Here is a 22884-nt window from a genome sequence, read left to right on the forward strand (position 1 = left end):
CCTTTATCAACTCTTCCAGAGGTTGCAACATAGTTTTGATAAAATAAAATGTATATCTTTTTTGAGGACATGTTTCATTGGTCTAGAAAATATTTAAAGTTAATTAAAAATTACAACAAGCACAGCTAGCAAATATACAAGTGATGGTCCCTCTGGTCCCTTTGTTATTTTGTTAGTTTGCTATCACTGTTATAATGAAGTACCAAAAACTGGATGGCTTAAAAAACAGAATCTTGTCATCTCACAGTTCTGGAGGTCAGACATCGAAGAGGAAGGTGCCCGGGGCTGGTTCTTGCTGAAGACTAAGGAGGCATCTCTTCCATGCCTCTCCTTTAGCTTCTAGCAAACTCTGACATTCTTTGGCTTGTTGTGTTCTCCCTGAATGTGTGTGTCTGATCCCAGTGTTTCCCTTTTCAAAAGGACATAGGTCAGATGAAATTAGATTGCCCTACTTAGTATATGACCATAATTTTACCAAGTATATTTTCAACAACCCTGTGTCCAAATGACATCACATTCTGAAGTCATGGAGGTTAGGGGACTTCATCCTATTAGTTTAGGAGGGATAGAATGCAAACAGTAAGTTTCAGAGAGGAGATGAAAGTTATAGTTAAGGAAGTTTCTACTGTAAACAGGTGATGAGTGAATTTACCATGCAGCCAGGGTGTAAGGGTGCTGAAAAGAATGCTATGTCATTTTTTTGGGGGGGAGGGTGACTTTAACATAGTTATAAAACATGACATTGTATATATTTTCCAGTCATGTGTTTGAGGAAAAGGTCACTGCAAGGAAAGACCCTCCCCCAAATGAACCTTAATTTCTTTATCCTTTAATTTGAATTTCTCAACTTAACTTACATAAACAAATAAGATATTCGCAAACCCTAAAAGAAGCCAACATCTAAGTGTCCTTCATTCCCATTCTTAAACAGCTAATGAGGTATAAATTATAATAATAATTCAGTGGCAAGTTTTATGCAGTGCTTTATGACTTGAAGAAGCTGCTTTTCCAAACAGTGATGATCCCACCTCCCTTTTATTTACTTATTTGTTTTAGTTAAGTTTCTGTGTAGTGTGTCCTAATTCTGCAAGACAGTGCAAACTGGGGTAGGGGAATGGGATCAAGAGAACTTTTTTACTATGTTCATGTGGCATTCTGGTCTACAAAGAGGAAGGCTTTCATCTTTTAATCCGATATCCACTTAACTACAGTACAGAAGATTTATTTTACCCCCTCTTGTTTCATAAAAGACTCAAAAGTCTGCAGCAATTTGTGACACTTTGTTATATTTTTCTAATACCCCCCCCACACACACACTCGTGCACGCACACACGCACGCACGCACACACACACACACACACACACACATACTCCTCCCTGCCTCATTTTCATATGGACACAAAGCCTTGGGATAAAATGATGGTTCATTATAGTGGTACAGAGCTCTTATCTTCATCCGGCAAGAGTCATTTCCTTCCAAAGATTGAAATGCAAATGTGAAAATTAATGATAACTGCATTATCTGATAGCAGAGATAATACCAATTCACTGTCAGAGTAATACACAGTCATTCTACGATTTCCTCCGCTTCTCACAATATTCTTCTTACTGTCAGACTGTATCTATGGTTAACTATGTTTCATAGGTGTCTGTTAATTTACTTCAAATGGCATTTCCCAGATCTTATATCTACCACATTTTCCCAATCAAAAAGGAAACGAAATCAGAACTGTAATCTTTAAGCCCTTCTTTGGACTAGTAAAGAGGGGGAAAAAAACTGTATCATTAAGTGTGTGCTTCTATCTCATAATGGTCTTCTAGCTACTATCCCACTTTATGCAAAACACTTCCCATCTTCCCAGTTTAATTTCAGGCACAAAGCAGAGCCAGCACAATCAGCTGCATGTACCCACAACACTGAAGAGCAACTGCAAGAGGCAACTTATTTACAGACTTCTTGACCAATATTTAGTCCATGTGCAACAAGTACTCATGTCTGTCTTGAACCTAGACGTTTATTCTCAAAAATTTATTTACATTAAAAGTTCTTTAGCTGAATAATGTTTTAAATTAGGTAGAATAGAGCATAGTAAACATAATCTTATGGTCATTTTTACATCACAAAATCATTTTGCAAAATTAATTCCCTATACTGTTTAATGAGGACTAATATGGAAGGCACTATGATGGCTACTAAGGCACAATTGCCAAAATGACAATAAAAGTAATATTAAGAGCGATTTATTGAGTACTTGAAGCTCTGAGCTCCATGCTTTACATGTAAAATCTCATTAATGAGGTAGTTATTATTAGTCCCATTTTATAAACACTAAGGCCTTGGATTATTAATAGCTTGTTCAAACTCAAACAATTAATAAGTGACAGGACCAATATATACACAGAGGAAATGTTTTTTGATCTTTTTCACTCATTATACTATCCAAAATAATTGTGATAAATACTAGATTCTGTATATCAATGCAAAAGCAAATGATGATGTTTTATAGCATATAAAACAAAAAAGATTCTGACTTTTATTTAATTAACTCATCAAATTTTCAAGACAAGTTTTGATTTCATAAAATCAGAAAGGGTTTCATTTTACTTAATTTTACTGCAACGACCCAAAGCCTAACATATCAATATCAAAATCTATTTAAATGTATGTACTTATTTTGAAAAAGTTTTGTCAAAGAAACTAAATAACTACTTGCCCCAAATTTCTATCTGTGTTTGTATGCATGAATATACATTTTTTGGATACATGTACTTATTTGCACATGATGGTAAGACCTAGATTCATTCAATCTAACACCAGAGAAACCGAATTATTCATATCCCCAACTGTAAAAAGAAGCCAGAGGGCTAGATTCTTTAGAGTTGATATTAAGTAAGATGTGACTTTTAAAGTTCTTATTCTATAAAAGTAATGGTGGCTTTATAAGGATTTACTTGAATTCCATATCTCACATCTCCTAAATCTAAGAAAATAAGTCAGCTCTCCAGCTGCAGTCATAAAAATGTGGTTCTAAAATTTTTCTTATGAGAGTTAGGGATGTGAACACTATTTTTAAAATAATATAAAATTCCAATTGTTGATCAGTCTGAGAAGACAATGAAAAACATTTAATAAGGCTTGATCCTTTGGTAAAAGAAAGCCACCAACCCTGAGCAAGTCCTATGCTCTCTCAAGAGCTGTGATGCAGACTCTCTGTGCATAATTTCTTTCAACTTTTTCCTCACAAAAATATTTCAAGGTAGTTATTTTAATTTCCTTTGCAAATATAAAGAAATCGTGGCTTGGCCATTTAACAATGCCATAAATTTTAAGGCATTATATAAGCACAAACAGATCTGACTCTCAAGTGTGAACATTTCCTTCTGTAGTATAGACTATGCTCTATTTTAAGGCTAAGAGATGCCTAATTATTGCATCAGTGACTCAAATACAGTACATGAACAATTAAAGGGGAAACATGACATAAAGAGAGTGCAGACAGCATAATCCTGCACCTTTGCACCATCCCTACCTTTTTTCACGACTATAATGATACAGCAGATGCACAATAAATATTTTTGAGCAATTAATTATATGTATAAGAATATTCACAAACTGGCAAATCTGTGAGGACCTTGTAAGGGTGATAAAAGAAGAGGTAGTTACTTAAAAAGAAGACAAATGAAATAAGAAAAATAAAGGCAAACAGATGAAAAGGCAGAACAGTGAATAGCAAGTCCTACATGAATTAGATTCCAACCAAGCAAGTGTCAAGATAATTTTTTAAAAAAGCAAGGTAGAACAATGAAATTAAAATTTATATTCAATATGTGAAGTATTGTCCTGAACTATACGATTTAGCATGTCTAGCTTTCCATTCAAACTGTAAAGATTTTTAGAAACTTAAAGGATATTTTAATGAGATTAATAAGCATTTAAGCCTTACAGAATTTCACTGTAGAAATGTTCATAAATATAAGATAATTTTCCTAAAGTTTGTTTAGGCTCTATCTAATCATAAGAGTTAACAAAGGTGTGAGCAATCACAATTCCAGAATATATCTTTTCATTGAATAACAAATAATGCAAAACATTTTTACGCTAAGGAATTTGCATTTGATAAAAATAGAACATTTTAGACAGGAGTTGATTCATTATTGAATTGAGCCATCAAGAAAGGTTGTAGAGTCCTCTTCAATCAAACTCTAAAATAAGATAAATCCTGATCCATCTTAAATGATGTCAGCACTATGCTTCACATTCTTTAGATAATTTCCTCATCCTTTGATTCTCTTCTATTTTTAGAGAAAGCTGTCATTCTTAGGGTGACTGTGAGTACTGGGCAGGAGGGCCTTAAAATTAAACCTTGAAATCACACCTGGTTCATTACCTCATGCCTCAATCAATAATTTGTGCTTAAACAAAAAACTAAATGGTTAATAAACAAGGGTTTGCCCCTTGTTATATCAGATAAACTACAGGGTACTGAAAACTGAGAAGAAAGGTTTCTGCTTCAAGATCTTAACAGCCACAATAATATGATTATTAGCATTTGTGAGTGATCTGATTTCAACTTTCTAAAAGTTGATAATATTACTTTCCATATTTTACAAATGAATACGGAGGCACTATGAAATTAAACAATTTGCTACAAATCTCCTGACTAGTGAGTGGCAAATCCAGCTCATGAGCCTAAACCCTTGTAATCCAGAGCCCATTTTCAACTGTTTGGAACTATCACCAAAATTTGAACTATTTTCTCTCTTTCATACAATTAGAAAGTACCAATTATGTTTTTGAATGACAAAGTTTAGGTAATAATATTGAAGCAATTACTATTTCTGCAAAAGGCAAAATACAAAAATATCTTCCATACTTCTTTAGAATATGGAAGGAAATTAACTGATATTCTACTCTGAAAAATAATAAATGTCCAAAAGATATTATTTTGTTATGAATTAACTTCATTAATTCAGGCATTTTAAAAATTAAAAAAACAATTTTTGATTTTGCTAAACACCTATGGAGAAAAATGGCTATTGACTTATGTTACACCAAGGACAAAAAATTTCTTGTAACCATATTTACTTAGAGAGATATATATCTTTTTTATTTTCTTTCTTTCTTTCTTTTTTTTTTTTTTTTTTTTAAACCAGGGATTGAACAATTGAACTCAGGGCACTCAACCACTGAGCCACATCCCCATCCCTATTTTGTATTTTATTTAGAGACAAGATCTCAGATGAATTGCCTAGGTCCTCACTAAGTTGCTGAGGCTGGCTTTGAATGTGCCTTCCTCCAGCCTCAGCCTCCTGCTGGGATTATAAGCATATACCACCCTGCCTGGCAGAGACATATATTTTCCCTGTAAAGTTGTGACATATCTATATAACCCAGAGCAGAGTATAAACATTGCACTAGATCCACTGAATACAAATTACCTTAAATCAAATACATAAATTAAATTTAACTAAAAATCGAAAATTCTCAACTTGAAAGATACCATCATTCTTTACCTTGTTCATACCTGCTTTTTTTTCTTTTCTTTTTTAGCCAATAACACAACTTTACTTATGGAAAAGCTTCCTGAAAAACATGGCTTTAGGTGTGCAGCATGTGCTTAGTAATTCAACACCCTCTGAATTACCATCTTCCTCCCATGTTACTGGGAAAGCTGTGAGCCCTGGATACAAAAGGGAAAACCTGCCCTCCACAGATTTGCCCCACAATGAAAGCAAGACAGAATGCAGCTGTTTGCAAGTGGATATATATATATATATATATATATATATATATATATATATATATATATTCCATCTAATTGGATATTAAGTGTAAAAATTCTTCTAAACATAATCACATTCAATTCCATAAATAAGGAACAATAAGAGACAAGATTCACCCACTCATTTGAAGTTATATGTAAACCTCACAACAAAACTAGGATATTTTTTCCAAGCATTTTTTTTTTCCAATTTGTTTTCTCAATCAAACTTCTCTCCCCACACTGAGAAGTCAGCAGCATTATGCAATAAGGTGGAATACCATAAGAAGTTTACATTGTCTTACAAACTCTTAAAATATGGTATTATACTATTTTTAAATTTAATACAATTTGATCCAAAATCTTGTATAGCATTATACCATAGTGTACAGAATACAAACATTTGTGTGTATCATGAATAACATTAGAAATGACATCATAATAATCAGATATACTGTATCTTCATTTTTGTTTGCATTATATTTTCCAGCTGATGGTTTCAGAAAATTACCACTGGAGTTCCTCTCTTCTTCATGCACAGCGGAGAGCAATTTGCAAAGTCATGCAAGGGTGAAAATGTGATTGAAATATAGGGATCTTTCTTAATGAAAAATGTTACTGCTTTAGAAATTATGGCTAAAACTATTTCAAAACTCACTTAAATCTTTAAACCCTATGAAATAATGGTCTCCATTTATAAATATACCATCAACTGTAAATTACTTAGCAACAAATATAACCACAGAGATTTTATAAATATATATTCATATAAAATTATACTGGTGTTCTGGAGTTTCTTGATCAGTTTGTTTTTTGTTTTTTGTGTTTTTTTTTTTTTAAATGATTCAATGTCAGGTTCTTGAAAGGCAAGTTTAAATTCATTCATAAAAGTAAAGATGTTGTCAAAACCTTGAATCAAAGGGTACAGTATCTTGACATTTTCTTAACTTTTAAATGCATACTAAGGTTCAATCTGTGATTTAGAACATGACTTAACTGAAAATGATAGTTCTTTGATGTATTGTTTCTAACTTATTTGTAAGCTTCAAAATGACACCCAATTTGCATTTGGATGTCACTTAAAGATTTTCTGTTCAAAAAAAAAAAAAAAAAAACAAAGCAAGTAGAACTGACAAATTTTATGTGAGTATGCAAAAAAAAAGTTATGGAGACTTCAAGCAGACATGACACTTGTTTTTTTTCAAGTTTTAACAATAGGATAAAAATCTTTAAATAATGAGGTATATTCAAACTGCCAAGTAGCCAGCACACACAAAAGTGTGTGTGTGCGCACCTGTGTGTCTGCATTAATCAGAGTTGAAAAATTATAAGAGTTTTGCAAGCTTAATTAAGTTTAAAGGAAAAATATGTGAATTCTTAATAAAAGCAAAAGATAGGTAAATATTGCATTTTCTGTCCTACCTGGACCATCCCAGTCATCTGTCTCAACTCCAGGTTGCCCTGGTTTCTCTGACTGTGTGTCCCCATCTGATTCTGCCATCTCCTGGATGCCTTCATCACCTGAAAAACACCAACAGAGAGAAAAAGAGAAATGATCAAAGCCCTCTTTTTCACATTGAAATCCTTGTAGAAGAATTTCCTCATCATATGCCTAACAATAGGTTTATTACATATAATGTGATAAATGACAAATGCCCAGGTCCAATCATTTTGATATCTAAATGTGGCTTAATAGTAAAAAAAAAAAAGTCATCATTATCAATCAATAAATGAAGTTAAGTACTATAATCAATAAGGTACATTTCCATATCATTTTTTGGAAGTTATTATTTATAAGAAGAAAATCAAACAGCAACATATAATTTTTCTCATGCTTTTAATACAGAAAAACATAAAACCCACTTATTTCCAAATTAGAAATTTTTATAAAGGCAGGCTACAGTAGGAAAAAAATTAAATATCTTGCAATGTGACATATTCCAGGTTTTAGTTGAGTTTAGGTTACTTTGAAGATTTTTAAATTTTTTTCCCAGTCCTTTGCTTGTTTGGTGTTATTTCTTTAAAGACAGGGTATAGAAAGCCCATAGTTAAAGGATAGTATATGAGATGAGCCAGTGACCAGCTCTTCACAATGCAAGAAACCATGAAGCTATACTCATGCTTTGGATAAATGCAGCTGGTTTTCACAATTTTATGCCATCATTTTCACATATAAAGAAAAAAAAAAGGCTTTGAGCAAGAACAGATTTCTAGTGAAGGACAAAACATTAGCAAAGCAACCATATTTTAAAAGTCATAAGTTTAATTTATGATACCTTCATCTTAAGTGAAAATGTAACAAGGCATATGCTGTTTTAAAAGAAAATAAACATTAGCATGGGCCACACATATAAAATTTAAATAATACCTAAGTTTAACTGGCATAGATTTCAGAAAACACAATAACAAAAAAATGTGAAGATGGAAATGAGAAGGATATTAAGGTCATGACAACTATACCTTGAATCTTGAATCTAATCATGCAAACAATTTAAAATTAAATGACTTGCCTATCCATCTTTTTCTGAAGTTTTCAATAACCATTTTCCACATATTTACCTGAATCTCTAATTGTTTTTGAATGTTTACATATTTACTTAACAATACGTTGAATTTTTTACATTTTCAAAGTAACCTAGAAAATACAAAATTTTTAGACAACCATTATTATTACATATGACATTAATATGTTAATAAGAGTTCTGAACTTAAACTCCATATATTTTACATTCATTTCTATATGTAACTTCATAAAATGAATTACTTTAAAACTTGGAATCAAAGATAAGGAGAAAGAATGAAGAATCCTAATCACAGCTCTATTTAACCCATTTTTTTTTTGTAAACAGAGGAGCAGCAGGTAATAAAGAATAAAACTTACAGTGAAACCACACCAAACCATGTCTAGAATTGAAAGTTCTTTGGAAGTTATCGCTCCTTTCAGTATGATCACAATGAATACCAATGAAATTGTCTCCAGAAAATATATATTGAGCATCTATCATGTTTAAGAAAATGTAGTAGGCACAAGAGGATAAATTCAGAAAAAATACAGCTTCCTGTTGAAATATAGAACCCATTCAGAAGAGTAAGTTAACAAATGAGAGGCAAGGTCAAAGAAGCACAATGAAGATGCAAAGGCTCAGCAATACAAGATGTGCTCCAATCTGCTGCTTGTGCAGGTCACATGGAAGAACATAACCACATGTCAACCAGTCATCTTCTGGAGATCAGAGGGCAAGTTGTAGTCTCACTTTTCAGACATGGACAGGGTTGGTCCTCAGCCACATCGGAGTAGTCTCTGCGGCCTTTAATATAATGAACTTCTGATAGACCTAAACTAATCAACTGCCCCTCAGCCTGACTCTGCATGCTTGGCCTCTCTCTAGTGGGCGTTCCTCCACCTCCTCCAGTCTAGATACTAAGAGATAAAGTTTGGTCAGCAAGCAGATCAAGGCATCTAATTTTACTGGTAAGATTCCAGGCTGTTCTAGCTGTTAACACTTTGAATATCATCCCTTCATATATGTAAATGCTGAAACTAATGCTATGTAATCAGCAATTTGGCAATTTGGAAAAATTGAATAACAATCATGTTAGCTGGGTGAAGAATCTAACATTTCTCATGAGCTAGATCTTTTCCATGTGTCCCTTCCTGCCAGACCCTGTGGCCTTTTCTCCTCCTCTTCTCTGCTCTGCGCCTTGGAGAATCTGACCTCTTAAGACTCCATCACTGGGGTCCCTTGTCTTCTGATTTCTACTTGAGGTCACACAATGGAGGCATTGACAGCAGATCAGAAGAAGAGTTCAGGAGGAGAGAAAAGGCAGGTGTTTGTCCCCTGACAATCCCTTAATCCTTGATAGTCTCCAGATGCTAGTACTGGCTGCACTGCAGGGTTAAGTGCTCCTGTTTGGAGGCCCCCCTCCTGCTTCTCCCGTGCTCCTGTATCACATACCTCTTGGGACCAGAGTGCCAACAGCTTCCACTGCTGGGAGCCTTCCCTTGATGCTTCTCATCCCTTGTCGGTTCCCTCAACCTCACCCACACCTGTACACTGTCCCTTGACTAAACTCCTTTTAGTTAAACCTATTAATCATTCCATCAGTTTCTTGATGGGTCCTTTACTGTTACACTCCATTTAATCCCAAGCATCTCACACTTTTCATGATTTGGGGCCAGTCACCACTTTTGTAATACTTCGTTCAATATTTTCTTTACATTGACTCACTTTCTATAACTTATTTTAAAAATCTGAGTAAAAATAAAAATTTATTTAAAAAACAAATATTTTTCAAAACAAATGCATGCCTGGGGCAAGTAGAAAATCAGTATCACATGCAAACAATAGAGGCACACATAAAAATACTTGAACAAAAATACATATAATACTTCCAGATTCTAGTTATCATGTCTAATTAGACTCAGAGTCTCTGGTCTTATGGCTTTGTTTCGGGAAGAAAAGAGAAGGGAGTAAGTACTACAAGAGTATTTAAGTTATAGTAATAAGAATTTGAGCATTTTCTCATTCATATGAAAAGAATGTAAAAAATTGAAAACTTTCTCATCATTGATTCAATAAAATTTAGTAAAATACCAGTGGATGACCTCAATCACCAAGGATACCTGACCCAATCTGGAGAGCACTGGCGTTTCTACATATATTATTTTCCACACGGAGTAGAATTCAAATCTCCCACTTAGGTGAGCATCTGTTTGTTAGCATTCCTACAGACTGGGTGGGGCTCACTCTAGGTACTATGTAGGGGAATGCACAAAGGGAATTGTTCCTCCTACCAGTGGAAGAGAGGGAAACCTATGGTTTCTAAATAATCATCTACTTCTTTTAATCAAATTTCTCATTTCTTCTGGATCTTGAAACATAGGGATTTAAACACCAGCAGGGACTTCAGAGATCATCTAACACAGATTCATTTACTGTTTAGGAAATTCATGTACAGATGTCACTGACTTATCCATGCTTACAGAGCTACCATATTAGTGCTATGGTTTGGATAAATTGAATAAGTGTTTCCCCAAAGTGCACACGTTAAAGGCTACTGGGAGAAGATGGCACTATGGGGCAGAGGCAGAACCTACAAGAGGCAGGGTTCAATGGGAGGTATTCCAGTCATTGGGAGCATGCACTTGAAGGGGATATTAGAACTCCAGGCTCAATATAAACTTTTCCTCTTTTTTAAGTTGATTATATCAGGTATTTTGTTATAATAACAGAAAGCTGACCAATACAATTAGTTTCTGTATGAGGCATCTTGCCCAAATCTTCTTTGGCTTTAGCAGTAAGTGATTCCCATCCTTCACAGTAATAGCAGATTAAAGTAGCTTTATGTTTTATTCTTTCACCAACAAGCATGACAGGAGGGTTAGAGGCAAGCATATGGAGGCATCACAGAGGCTACCAAAACCAGCAGTTTGTATAAAGTTAAAAGTTAAATTTGAGTCTCCTTCAATCTTTGAGTCTCCTAGCAATCTTTACAAAACATCCTTTCATTTCTCTAGTTGATGAGTATCATAAACACTAGAATAATAATCCCAGAGCAAACCATTAAGAAGCAAACATGAGGTCATGCTGTTCCAGATCATATATCCAAAGATCCAGAGGACAAAGTATAAAATTCTGAGGAAAACCACTTAGAGAAGTTAAGTTTTATATTCAGATACTAAATGTATCATCTTTCTGTTCACACAAAGGAGTATATATTTCTGCATCTTACTATTATATTTTAATAGCTGGAATTTCAGCACCATGCAAAATTCAACTAACCATTAACAAAATAAGAAATATAAAGATTTAAAAAACAGTATTTTCTGGTATGGATTATGTAATCTAGTCAAGGAGATAAGAAATATGTAAGAAAGCAGTAACCACCAATAAAAACATACAATTAAGGTAGTTCTTAAATAATTCTAAGAGAGGACACATATGTAGGAAGTTAGAAACCAGAAGCATAAAACAAGACCGACCCTGAAGAAACTATATAGTTAACTTTGGAATTCTAACCTCATATCGATGGCAATGAGAAAAGATTTTTCAGTGGGGGGTGCAAATACAAAGGTCAATGCATATTTACTGAGTTTGTAAGAACACATCTTGTCAGACCTCTGATCTTTTTTATCTCCCATACTCATTCCAAAATAATTCTGATTCTTGTCTCAGAACGCTCCCCAATTTTTGTTGAGACTATGGTTAAGTCTGCTCTGAAAGCTTACTAGGCAAATTACATGTTTAGAAGAAAAAATAATAATATGAGAAAAACAATTTGAAATGGTGCATTTTCACAAACATATTACAAAATAAGCATGGTAATCACAAAATAAGTTAAAAGAAAGGATTCAATTGAATCAATAAATTAACAATTGTTCTAAACAAAGGTGAGATAAAATTGTTCTTTCCTAACTTACTCAAAAACTACTTTCTGATTCTTAGGACCTGTGTTGGACAATGAGAATGCAAATAAAGATGGCACCTTCTCCCATGTAACTTATAGACCAGTGTGAGACACTCAGTGGCTAGGAACTTGTCACCTGGAATGATAAGTGCTTCAATCGGAGTAGTTCATGATGTGAGAAGAGCACAAAGACATGAGATCTAACCCAGGTTTTATGCTATGAAAGCTCCATGAAGAAAGAAACCAGTAAAATATCTGAAACTTCAGAGAATCTGTGTTAGATGATCTCTAAAGTCCCTTCTGGTGTTTAAATCCCTATGTTTCAAGATCCAGAAGCTCTTTCTTCTTTCCACAAAGGCCAAATTTACCCATGATTCTTATCCTTTATCTACCAGGAAAACAAATGGCAGGATGGACACAAATCTTAGCAGATATTTGATTCTAAGAAATTAAGTAACTCATTCAAAATAAAAATATTATAATTCGATCTGCCGAAGGCTTGATTGAACTAGTGATTTCAAATAATGTAACACTTTCATTTAATGTCATTTAATTGCAAAATCAGAACTGTCAAGCTTAGACTTAACCTTCATCAATATCTGGAGCAATACTCAGTATTGATAATCCAAATCCATTGAATGATTTGTTCTAATTTATTTCATTACACTATACATATAATTAGAACTACTGAAAATAAATATCACAGACATTTAAAGAAGCACTGTACAAACAGATAATTAAATGCAACTAGTAGCTCAAAAGAAATTCGTTTTGCATCTATCTTAAGCTATTTATGAAATCAAGTAAGTGAACAATATATATCACATTAATAAAAGTAAATTCTGAGAGAATAATAGTCTTTTTTTGGTAGCAAGGATTTAACGGCGGGTGGGGGGGGGGGGGTTACCACTGAGTTATATGCCCAGGTCTTTTTATTTTTTATTGTGGGACAGGGTCTCACTAAGTTCTTTAGGGACTCACAAGGTTGGTGAGGTTGCTTTGAACTGATGGTCCTCCTGCCTCAGCCTCTGGAGTTGCTGGGTTTAGAGGCATGTGCCACCACACCCAGCAGTTTAAAGTCTTCTAATTATTTAACCATGTTTTCTTAAAAAATGAATACAAAGAAAGAAAAACATATGACATAACCATGTCCTATAAGATGTCCAAGTGGACATAGAAAACATGATCAGAATTTAATTGTGCTCATTTCAATATTGGTTAGGAGCCAAATACTGAAGTCATTAGGATGAACAAAGCCTAGAGCATGTCGTCTCGGTCACAGTCTACACTAAACCTAAATAGGCTATCACATCTCACTCATCACTAGGGACACTACTAAATGATTTGTGAACATCACATCAATGACTCTGCAGTGTATTCACATCCTTATACCTTAGAAAAATAAATCAAGGGACTGAGATGTGGAAAGATGCCCGGAATCAGATTCCACATTAGTCCTACCTGGAAAGATACACTCCTAACCTATGAGAATATCACAGTCAACAGTCACAATAGCAAAAAACAAAGACAGCAGGATGGGATCTGAGAGCTGCTTTTTCCTCCTCACATATAAACCCTGTTTCTTTATTTTACATATTAACATGAAAGGATTTATGGATTTAATCTTTGTAAGAATTATTTTCTAAAGATTTCCTATTTTACTTGGCACTTAGTAAAATCAACTACACATAGATGTTTAATCAATAACTATTACTCACTGACCAGTTGGAAAATTAGATTTGGGTTTCATTCTTTCTACCATAGCCAACTGCAATATCATTACATTTGCTAATTAATTGCTTTGAGTACATTATTTCTATTTAATAACTAGAATATGTCACATTTTTCAACTTTTGTACCCTTCATCTTCTAACTTTATCTCAGGAAACTAGTTCTCATTTTTATGGTAATGTTTTTAGCCAATTCATTTTTAATCATTTTACTAATGAAAAATGAAAATGATTAAAAATAATTTAATCAAATATGAAATCTCTGAAGCACGTTTAAGAAACACTGTCTTTCCCCCTCACAACAGATGTGCTTCTTTATTTAAAGAATTCATATAAATTTTCTTCTTTATAAATAGAATTTTATTTTGATATTAATCCAATTGCAGCTACTTCCTGATTTGAATGGAACTGACTTGACCATAATTTTCTTTCACTTCTGTCCATTTTTAATTTCCAATATTTGCAATCAGCATTATTGAGTAGCTTAGGAAAAAATAGCATGAATAATTAATAGCCAAGAAAATAGGCATAATTTGTTAAGATATTGCTTCAGTTGGTAGGAAGAAGAAAGGAAGACCAAAAAGGATGCCTGGAAGAGAATAACAGAAAGAACCAGGAATGCATTTGACATTCATTCATTTACTTTCTAAATTCTTTATTCACACACCTTTACATAGAAATTTCAGTGTATTTTCAGCAAAGCCAAACATATTTAATGGGATGACGACCACAAATCTGGAGACCAATTCATAATGTTGAAACAGAATAAATGTCAAGCAGTAACAAAATCTATAATATTTCTAAAATTATGGCTACGGAGTTAATGGTTTTCCACTGCAAGATTAAACTCCTTTGTTGCTCTTTTGAAAGATATCATACGTATTTTGCAGGCCCTTCTATTTTTCCTCAATGAGAGCCCTATAGGAGGAAATTGAAGGTGTTATTGAGCATTAAAATGCACAGCATAAATAGCTTTGGGAAATGCACTAGAATATCATCTTTGAAACACACGAAACGGCATCTTTAAATACCATATTAGGTATTGCTGGTAAGGTGGTAAAAGCAGTGGCTTTCCTTGCCAAGCAAAAATAATTTCAAAAATGCAAACAAACACCTTTTCACTGAAAGTTAAACACTCCTATAGAAATTAAAGATTTGCCACATTCTGAGACAGTCACTTTTTCAGCACAAAACAGCAGCAGTGTTTGAAAGCAGTCATGCAAGCAAACAGCCTTTCTCAACCCTGCTCTTTTAATCCATGTAGTTCCTATCAATATTAACCTCTTATAGAAATTCTTGTACAATATAACTATTGAACTTTCTTGGCTAGGAGTGTTACTGGAGCTGTTAGTCATCCCTATAATGTATTTTGCAATCAGCTAAATCATCAAAGTATTTTTTAACAATGAACAGTTCAGAAGTGACAGATCTACTTTCTTGTTCACAACTGCTTATCAGAGAATAGATATCACATATGTTTTCCAGGTGCTTCCTATAGTTAGGATACCTTCACAGAAGCCGCTCATGAAAGATAAGGTCATAAAAGAGATGAAAAATGTGTGAGCTTCATACACTTATGGTTTTATCATCAGACAAGATAGCTTTGGTAAAAGGACTGCAACAGTCAAAAACAGAAAACTACAGCTCATGTTGAAGGGCGAGGACATTAAAGTTTAAGATTTGGTTTGTGTTTCCTTTGCCTAACAGCCTTGCAGTAATGTCTGGCTTAAACCAATTGTTTAGTTACGGATTATCCAAGAAAAAAAAATGCCATATTCTATTAACACTACATGGATGAATTATAGCCACGTTTATACATTTAGAAATGAAAATAAAAGCATGTAAGCATTACCTCTTTACAGCATACCAAAAAGAAAATTTGAAATGAATAGGTCTGTTATATGTGTGGATCCCTATCACAACGTCTTCTCAGTTCTCCCCTTTGACGTACTATATATGTATAATAAATCCAGAGTTTTTCCATGTTCTGGATAATTTGATTCAGCATATAATTTTGTTTTAAAAAATGCATTTTAAATTTTTCTTGAGTTTTCTGTAGTTATGTCATTATTTTGATGATATTCTTTTTCAGACTCCAGTATATGAAGATTAAACAGATCAAAGGAATAAAATTTACATATATTCATTATGAATTTTCCTATCCCACATGAAGAATCAATCCAGAAACAATTGGTAATAAAAGTACAAAACTAAGTATGTTATTTTAAGAAGAAAGTGAATTTCTACAGTTAATGCATGACTACTATAATTTGTGTTATTTTATTACAGATAGTAAAGGAAAATTATTGAAAAATAATTTGTTCATTGTTCATGGCAAATATAACGGTCACAAAGTATTAATAATTTAGGAAAAAAGAAGAATGATTTGTCATTTTTTTCTCCAGAAATGCACATGTATTCCTGCTATCAATATTGTCCTGCATATGAAAGAGGTTTTCTCAAAGTTTAAGTTCACAGCGGATTTCCAGCATAAGGGAAATTTTCAAATAGAGAAAATAAGCCAAATCACCATCATATAGTTTTTATTCCTCATTATTTCTACCAAAGAGTACCTGAAAAAGTCAAATATATAGGCAAAATAGGACAGAAAAGATGATCTACTTTAACAGATGTTTGTAACATAACATTTAACAGTTTACATTTAGATAATTTTGTTTATTATACTTTCCTTTCTCCCTGCCCCCCCCCCAAAAAAAATCTCACTACGGTCTGCCCATAAGTATGTTCTGTACTGTAACTTCCTACTCATAGACCAGTTCTTCACTTCAGAAAACCATGAACATCTTACTATCTCTCAAATTGCCCTTTCCAACAACACAGCCTAACCTATACAGAAAAATCAAACCAATTTGAGAAAGTAATGATAGCTGAATATCAATTTTCATATACTCTCACTTATATTCTTTGCTTTTTAATAAAACGATCCATTCTATAGGGGCTTCACCTCTTGCAGTAGATTCCTGGATGCTATCCATAATTGATCACTTACTATTATAGAGAACATCATTCGTTTATAAATAGGACTTTATTCAAGCCACACGAATGGACTCTTCATTGCCAATGGACAGTACAAGTTCAGGACAGCAATTAACAAATACTTGGACCCCTATCTAAAGTCTTTTTATGTAACATCAATCCAAACACTCTCAGAACTCACAAATAGAGAAGATCATTTTCCTGATTAATTCTGTTTTGTCCTGCTGTTCAACTGAAATTATCTTACTTTTCTGTTGTTTTCTCTCTACTGTGGCTATGGGAAGTTCAGTGCATTTAATGTTTCAGTTTTCAAGATACTTCTTCTACCTTCTGATGCTGCCTCTCATTATTTCCTATCCTTAGTCTTATGGTTTTTATTATCTTTTCTGATTCTTCTGACTCACAGCTTCTTTCCAGAGTCCCTCAACTTGGCACAGTGTTACTTCTTTATATCTAAAAGCTAGTCAGTATTTGATTCCACCTAAGTGTCACATTCTCTGACCTTCCTTATGAAGTCAAGCCATCATTTACCACTTGTGCAATTATTTTTATTAATGTCTGTGTGGTAGTCAGCTTTGCATCACTGGGACCAAACACCTGACAAGAACAACTTGGAGAAGAAAATGGTTATTTTGGACTCATGGTTTCAGAGGTTCAGGCCACGGTCACCTGACTTCACTGGTTTGTGCATGAGGTGAGGTAAAGCATTGTGGTGGAAGGGAAAATTGTTCAGCTCAGGGCAGTCGGGAAGCAGAGAAAAGGGGGAGCCTTGGACCAGATACATAATCCCCAAGGGCATGTGCCCAGTGACTTATTTCCTCTGGCCATGCCCCTCCTGTCTACAGTTTCCACCCAATAATTCATTCAAATTATTAATCCAGCAAATGGGTCAATCCACTGATTAGGTCACAGCTCTCATAATCAAATTGATTTATCTCTGCATATTCCTGCATTGTCAAACACAAGTTTTGTTTTTTGTTTGTTTGTGTTTTTTTGTTTTGTTTTGTTTGGGAGGGACACCTCACATCCAAACTGTAAGACTGCCTCCCATAATAGTGTAAATTCCAGGATAGCCAAGAACTTCACATTGGATCCACAGCATGTCTCACAGTGTCTGATATAGCAGGTGTTCAATGAATATTTATTGGATTGGATAAAGCAGGAATGCTGAATGCCACTGTGCTTCAAGAGTCATTCATTATTCCAATAATCAAGCAAACAAATAAAAACTATGCATTTTACATAAGCTGAAAACTCTCTGTAGTAACAGAATTTAGAGTTAGGCATGTGGCCACTTCATACTAAAGGCCATATTTTCCAGCATGGACCCTTTTAGCGTGGACCTCTCCATAAGACAGTTCTAGACAATGGGATACAAACCCAACAGTTCTTTGGCTATTCCCAGGAACCTAATTTTACAGTTGAACCTAAAAGAGTTTTCATATGGGTGGGGAAAAAATATTCTAGGTCATGTCAATCTCGTCCTTACTCAGACACTCATCTAGCTTCCAACACTGGGAATAGTCCCAATTATGTTATCACTAGACCCATTCAGGCTCTTTTGAGTGCAAAGTCTTCTCAAAGCATCTCCTCCCTTAATGCCAACAAGAGGTCGTTGGCTGCTGATGATAACACCAGAAAAACATAATATCCACAGCATCTTCCAGATTTTCATAAACATGGGGGAATTCTTCCCTTCTCAGCTTCAATTTTTAACACAGCACTTTGAAAATCAGGCTTGTCATGAATATTCATGATAATTTTAGACTAAAGGTAATTTTATCGTATGCAATAATAGATTCAGAATACAGATGTGTAATATAAATAAAAATATAGTTTACAAATTGAAGGTTTGCCAACAAATTAGGGAGCTGAAACCAAACTTAATATTCTTGATCAATGCTGTCTCCTGTGAATTCAGTCTTACTTAATAGATTTGCTAATTTACTAAAGGTTGATTCAAGCTTTGCAGGGTCTGAAGATTTTACAACTTGGGAGGTCCTCATTAAGAAGAGCACAAAGTTATAATTACAAAATTAGGTGCAGGGGCCTTGGAAAGACAGGTGAGGTGCTCTGAAACTCCAGCTTCATTAACCTCATAGGAAAGCTGCCTCTGAGAAGTAACTATAGTGAAGGTCAGAACTATCCTTCCGATTAAATAAATGGTTCGTCCCAAATGCTCAGTTGTTGAGAAATTATTGTTAAACCAGCCTCAGAATTCTGAAGCAATATCTAAAATTTATTTGAATTGTTCAAGTTTTAGATTTATTCAATACTATTTTGAACTTCCCTGGGTCTATTATTTGATATAAAAACATTAAACACATGAGAAAAACTAAAAAAGAGAATGAAAGATAGTCAATATTTACTTGGCAATAAATACAAGCATGAGATATTATGCATACTTATAAATTATTACATAATTTTATAATTGCATTCTTTTACATTAATGAGCTGGAATTTTTTAGGGCCACTTTATAAACTTCCTACTACCAACATTGTAGAAAAATCATATCGTAATTTTCTAAATTGGATTTGCCTTAGGATATAAGCTTTTTGTGGTCTTTTTTTTTAAGTATCTTCCATATTTTTGTAGAATCAGTTCTTCTTCCTGAGTTACTACTGTATTTTGGTATGCCCTTTACTAGTCATCCACTAGAACAGCACACTAGGGTGAAATGAGGCAGGTACACACTGGGTGCTACAATGATACACGTTACTGCCAGGAAGCTTAAGAATGAACACACTGCTTCCTTAACCAAAACTTAACATCATCTCCACCCCTCAGAAACATTCTCACTGGTGATGTTTTCTTCCTTAACTAGATCACTACTCTATCTGGAGGAAATGAAGCATCCTTTACGTAGTTTTCTTTCTGTCTCTAAACACACATAATCATGTAAACAAGTTACAGGTTCTCAGTGTTAGTTAAGCAGCCTGGGCTGGAGTCTGCTCTGAAAAAAAAAATAAAATAAAAATTTATCTAAGACCCCAAATATACTGAATTGTGCTAATCCTACGGCAACAACAGAAACAGCATCAGATGGCACTATTGAATAGGTACAGGGGCAGTGTTTTATGTATGTGTACTACAGATTTCCACCTTGATGAATCTATGTCTTTAAAAATACTCCTTAAAGAGACCTTCCTTTCTTACTGACAGAAAAATATAATCACAGCCCACTGTCTGTGCAATTCCACTTTCCATTCTGCTATGTGCATAAGACTTGGTAAGATACAGACACTGTCAAGTTTCAGAACAGTTCCTTGTCTAATCTTTCTACTTCTCCAGATCTTTGATATAGAACCTGTTAGAATGTATTGCTTACTTTTCTAGTTCCTATGTTTATCTCACTTCCACTCTTACCATCTGCTGTACTGCATTTCCTTCAGAAAAGTGAAAAGTTTTCACAGTGCCCAGAGCTTTCCCTGCAAACAATGCCCTCTTCCCCTCTTCCTTCCTTCCTTTCTCTGCTTTTTATTTAGTCTTATTTTGTGTTAAGGTCAAAGTGCTGTAAAGAGTTCACTTCGGGAACATTTCTACAGGGCTGAAATGCTTATCTAAATGGTTTTGATGGATTTATAAACATTCCTGCCATTTATTACTGGCTTCTGCCCAAGTACACACATTTTGGTGTGTCTCCCTCTCTTTTGAATTATCTGAAAACAACATCACAAGCAACAGGCAGTGAGAAATTGTGGCTTATTGTATGACACCTAAATAGGGTAACATAATTATCCACTTAATATAATGAGTCCAAAGAGCTTTGAATATAGCCTTTGCATTGTATCAAAATGCCAACTTTATTTAGTGCAATCTGGTTGATATTGGTAGAAAGCCTTTAAAGACGTATCAAAAGACCGACATATTTGACATATTTTAAGCACACTCCTAATTAATTTAGTCTATCCTTTTTGTTTTATTCTTTGGTTTTGTATGCATCCTCAATTCTTGACTGACAGATCATGTGTAATAAATATTCATCAGATAATGCCAGTTTAAAAATACCTTTAAAAAGTGAATTTTACACTTTTTCTGTCCAGCCATCTTCAGATGTGTTCATCACCTTCTACAAGAATTGTATAACAGACATAAGAAAACATAATCATATTTCTATTTTTACTAAGTACAAATAACTCAAATTTTAATATGGTATTAATCTTCAATAGTCTCATGACTTTGACCAAGGTACTGAACCTCTGGAGGTCACAGGTGAAAATAATATGAACCCTACAGGACGGTAAGATGATTAGAGATGGTGCATGTACAGCAAATGCCTGACTTTCAGGAGCAAGCAGAAAATGAAAGTTGTTATTACCATTATTATAATTATTATAATTGGTACATAGTCTCAGTGCCAATCTCAGGAATCTCATTGAACTACAAAAAAAGAAGCTGAGACAGCAATCTGCATTCTTAATCATTATTTATTGGTGCAACACATTCAGTTATTTTTACTTGACCTTTTAAGAACAACAAAAAAGTGACTGACTTTATTACTATAATTAAATTCATCATACCATAGCTTTTTACAGTTCCCTTTACATATCTATGTTTAGGCCTACCAGAGATAAAGATTATCCCATCAGGTAACTATAGGCATATGCTTAATGCTGCCTATTGCTTCTCCAATGATAAAAACATTGTGAGAATTTTACATACTAACAAGAAAATGTAAATTTTATATGAGAAGATTAAGAGCTTTGGAAATCTTATTTGATTTAAATTTAGAAGATGTTAGTGTGGAACAACTGAGAAAAGGTTTTTAATCATTTGTGATGTTTAAGAACAAAAAGTAGAGACAGTGTTAACTTCAAGAGTTGCTTCCTAAAAAGTTAACATTTTATCTCATATCCTAATGTGATCAACAGTTAGATTCAGGGTTGTCGACTATGCTAATTACCCAGGCATCCCTAATGCCATTCATACATTTAATTTTCTTTGAAGTAGAAACGTAAATTAAAAGTTAGTAGGTATAAATGACTGGTAAACATGAGTATAGATGGGCATGAAATTGATCCAAATAAAAGTTTAAGCAAAATAAAATTGAAATAAACACTTAAAACTTAAAATAGCTGTTTATATAATTACAACCTGACCAAATCTACTATTTAAGAAATGAGGGCTCTTCATTCAACCCAAAACATCACTAAGAAAATGTAGATATTAAAAATGACTTCTAAATTAGTAGTCCTTTTATATTACTTGACTAAATGTATTGATTATTTATTTGCTGTCTAGATTAAAAGTGAAAAAGTCAATTAATAATGCATATATTGTTTAGTATCCAAATATTTGATTTTATATATATCTTTCCACATTTTTATTGGTGCATTATAGTTGCACATAATGATGGGATTTGTTGTTACATATTCATTCATACATACAGTATAACAATATAAGTTGGCCAATATAAATTAAATAAATTCTTACTCTTCTTTTGAATTTCAACATTATTAGGGAAAACAATAAACCTAATTAAACCTTACAGTTAAAAAAAATTTCTTGCGCTTGCAAAAAACATAAGCGTTAAACTAAAAGGCCAATTTTTCTAAATGGTAGAAGAAGGTTTTATATTAACTTTCCTTTTTATTATTTATAACAATGATGCTGATACAAAATAAAGGAAAACAGGAAAAGAACTCCTTGTACCCTCAAAATGTAGACAGACAAAATGAGATATACTTTATTACAATATGAGATTATTTGATAAACTATAAAATATACTTTATTACAATATGAGATTATTTCATAAACTATAAAAGATTTAGGCAATTACATATTTCACCAATTCTCATTGTTTCAAAAGAGACTTTTAGCAAATTGCACAAGTGAGATCTGTTGATGGTCTTATCAAAGAAAGAACAATGAATTTGCTCTGTCCTATGCAAAAAAGTATATATTATCATATACATCTCATAAATGATAATACTATGAGTTAATTTATGTACTGCAAAATAGATCATTTTTCATTTTGTTGAAATTT

The 22884-nt window shown here is 33.5% G+C and overlaps 1 protein-coding gene across 2 annotated transcripts in view; it reads right to left on the reverse strand.

The window, feature by feature from the left end:
• The window catches only part of Zfpm2 (zinc finger protein, FOG family member 2), a 428623-nt gene that overhangs the window by 307772 nt on the left and 97967 nt on the right, over positions 1 to 22884 (reverse strand). For both annotated transcript variants that reach the window (XM_027949357.2, XM_027949350.2), the window contains one exon: positions 7185 to 7283. In XM_027949357.2, coding sequence (XP_027805158.2) covers positions 7185 to 7283 — 99 coding nt within the window. The remainder of the gene's footprint in view (positions 1 to 7184; positions 7284 to 22884) is intronic.

Source organism: Marmota flaviventris, chromosome 15 (assembly GCF_047511675.1).
Source record: "Marmota flaviventris isolate mMarFla1 chromosome 15, mMarFla1.hap1, whole genome shotgun sequence".
In the NCBI taxonomy this organism is placed as follows: domain Eukaryota; kingdom Metazoa; phylum Chordata; class Mammalia; order Rodentia; family Sciuridae; genus Marmota; species Marmota flaviventris.